Below are 2,031 nucleotides of genomic sequence, written 5' to 3'. Positions count from 1 at the left end.
GTTCTTTTGCTTTGTTCATGAAGGAGGTGATTTTTTTCCCCTACCAGAAATGTTGCTTGGATTTTAATTTTTTTTAAAAAGAAGGCAGTTAATTTATGTTTGCTCTTTTAAATTTTGTTTCCAAGTTGGTGAGGTTTTATCTTTCTGATATTTAACATAAATACCCCCTCTCTTGTCGGTGCAGGGTTTACAAGTGGCCCAGAAGGTTCCCTTCAACGCCTGGGAGATCATCGAGGGCCACAAGAACATTCCGCCCATCCCCTGGTCCTTTTTTGGGGCCGTCAGGATGGAAAAGAAGGCCCTCAAGTATGAGGACCAGAAAAGGTATTTGGGCTGCAGCTTATTGTACATAGTCATTTTTTGTTGTTGGTTTTAGTTGTTGTTTTTTTAGGGGGGGTCCTTTTTAAAAATTTGTTGTTTTAATTAATTTGCTGTTTTTCCTCGACCCTTTAGTCCCCGTTCCACCTAAGGCCCTCGTCACTTCTCCTTCGCCACTGTTAGGAATGATTGTAAGGACAGATGATTGTTTTGGATAGATGTTTGCTAGAGAAGGTTCACTGTATTCGCATACAATTTGCTTTACAGAGACTGATGAAAGGACACTGTCAGTGATGTATATCTTATATTTGTCTCTATGAGGCTTCATGAATTAGGAATGCTGAAGCCAGTAGAGAAGCCTCTGTGCACATGGGCAAATGAAACTGAAGCTTTTAAATGGTCAAAATATGGCCAACTCCTCCCTGACAGAATTGGTCTCATTAGCCACAGCAGAAGCCACAAGTCCTTGTAACTCTTGTTTTGCTTATTTTTTATTATATTTGTCTTAGACTTTTGGAATGTTGAAGTGTTTCTCTGATGACCATGTTACTATGATGAACATGTTGCCATGACGACGAATATGTTACTGTGGCGAACATAATTTTGCATGTTATTACAATGATGCTGTTACTATGACGGCCATGTTACTTCGACGACCATATTACCATGACGACCGTCTTACTACATTTAACTTAGACAACCTAGCACTACACGTTACTTCGATGATGATGGTGTTGCTGTTACGAGCGTGGTTCTATGGCGTTCATGCTACTATGGTAGCTATGTTAGGACGACAACCATGATGACGATGTTAGTGGGTGGTTGACGGGTGCTCTGGTGTGGTTTGCTTCTTCTTTCCTATCAAACATCTATCGTCCTGATCTCTCCTCCTCCTTTTTTATGTTTGTTGCTCTCTTGTAACACCTCTAATCTTCGGCACTTATATGACTTTATTGAGTTGCAAGTGCCGTAAAACTCTAACTGAAACCAACAAATGACGACGTCACTATGACAGTGTTACGACAACGACCTATTTCTGTTTCAGGATTGACCTGTACCACACCCACACCCTGAGGAAACCTCTCAGCTACTTCTTAGAGCCCCCAGTCTTGCCACCGGAAGACCTGGAACCCATTCCCGAGAAGATTGTAAGTCACGGTGGTCGCTGCTGGACTCCGGAGAAAACAGAGAGGGAGGGATGTTGCTCTGTTATTCCTCATGGTACACCCCCCCCCTCTCTCTCTCTCTCTCTCATATATTCTCTCTCAAATATTTTCTCTCTCTCTCTCTCTAATTTGTTTCCCTTTCTCTCTCCTCCTCTCCCGTCTTCTCTCCCTCCCTCCCTCTCCTCTCTCTGTTACCTTGATCTTTGTATTTTCTTTTCATCGCTGACTTGACCTTGACATTTATATTTTCTTTTGGTCACTGGTGGTTGGTTGGAAGGCACCAGTAGTAGGTCCCACTTCTTTTCTTCCTTCTTTTGTTTCTTGACCTTTATGTTTTCTTTACGTCACGTTCTTGACCTTTACGTTTTCTTTATGTCATGTTCTTGACCTTTATGTTTTCTTTACGTCACTACGTTCTTGACCTTTATGTTTTCTTTACGTCACATTCTTGACCTTTATGTTTTCTTTATGTCACGTTCTTGACCTTTATGTTTTCTTTACGTCACATTCTTGACCTTTATGTTTTCTTTACGTCACTACGTTCTTG

At 41.4% G+C, this 2,031-nt stretch overlaps 1 protein-coding gene across 1 annotated transcript in view; it reads left to right on the top strand.

The window, feature by feature from the left end:
• Positions 1–2,031, top strand: part of LOC101848582 (mediator of RNA polymerase II transcription subunit 12-like protein) — a gene marked incomplete in the record, with an annotated part of 78,486 nt that overhangs the window by 68,245 nt on the left and 8,210 nt on the right. Inside the window, 2 exon segments of the mRNA XM_013081641.2 lie at positions 185–324; positions 1,364–1,466. Of these exon segments, the coding sequence (XP_012937095.1) occupies positions 185–324; positions 1,364–1,466 (243 nt within the window).

This window comes from Aplysia californica, unplaced genomic scaffold (genome assembly GCF_000002075.1).
Source record: "Aplysia californica isolate F4 #8 unplaced genomic scaffold, AplCal3.0 scaffold00139, whole genome shotgun sequence".
Classification (NCBI taxonomy): domain Eukaryota; kingdom Metazoa; phylum Mollusca; class Gastropoda; order Aplysiida; family Aplysiidae; genus Aplysia; species Aplysia californica.
Note: the sequence above shows the minus strand (reverse complement) of the source record. Positions and strands in the feature narration are given on the sequence as shown.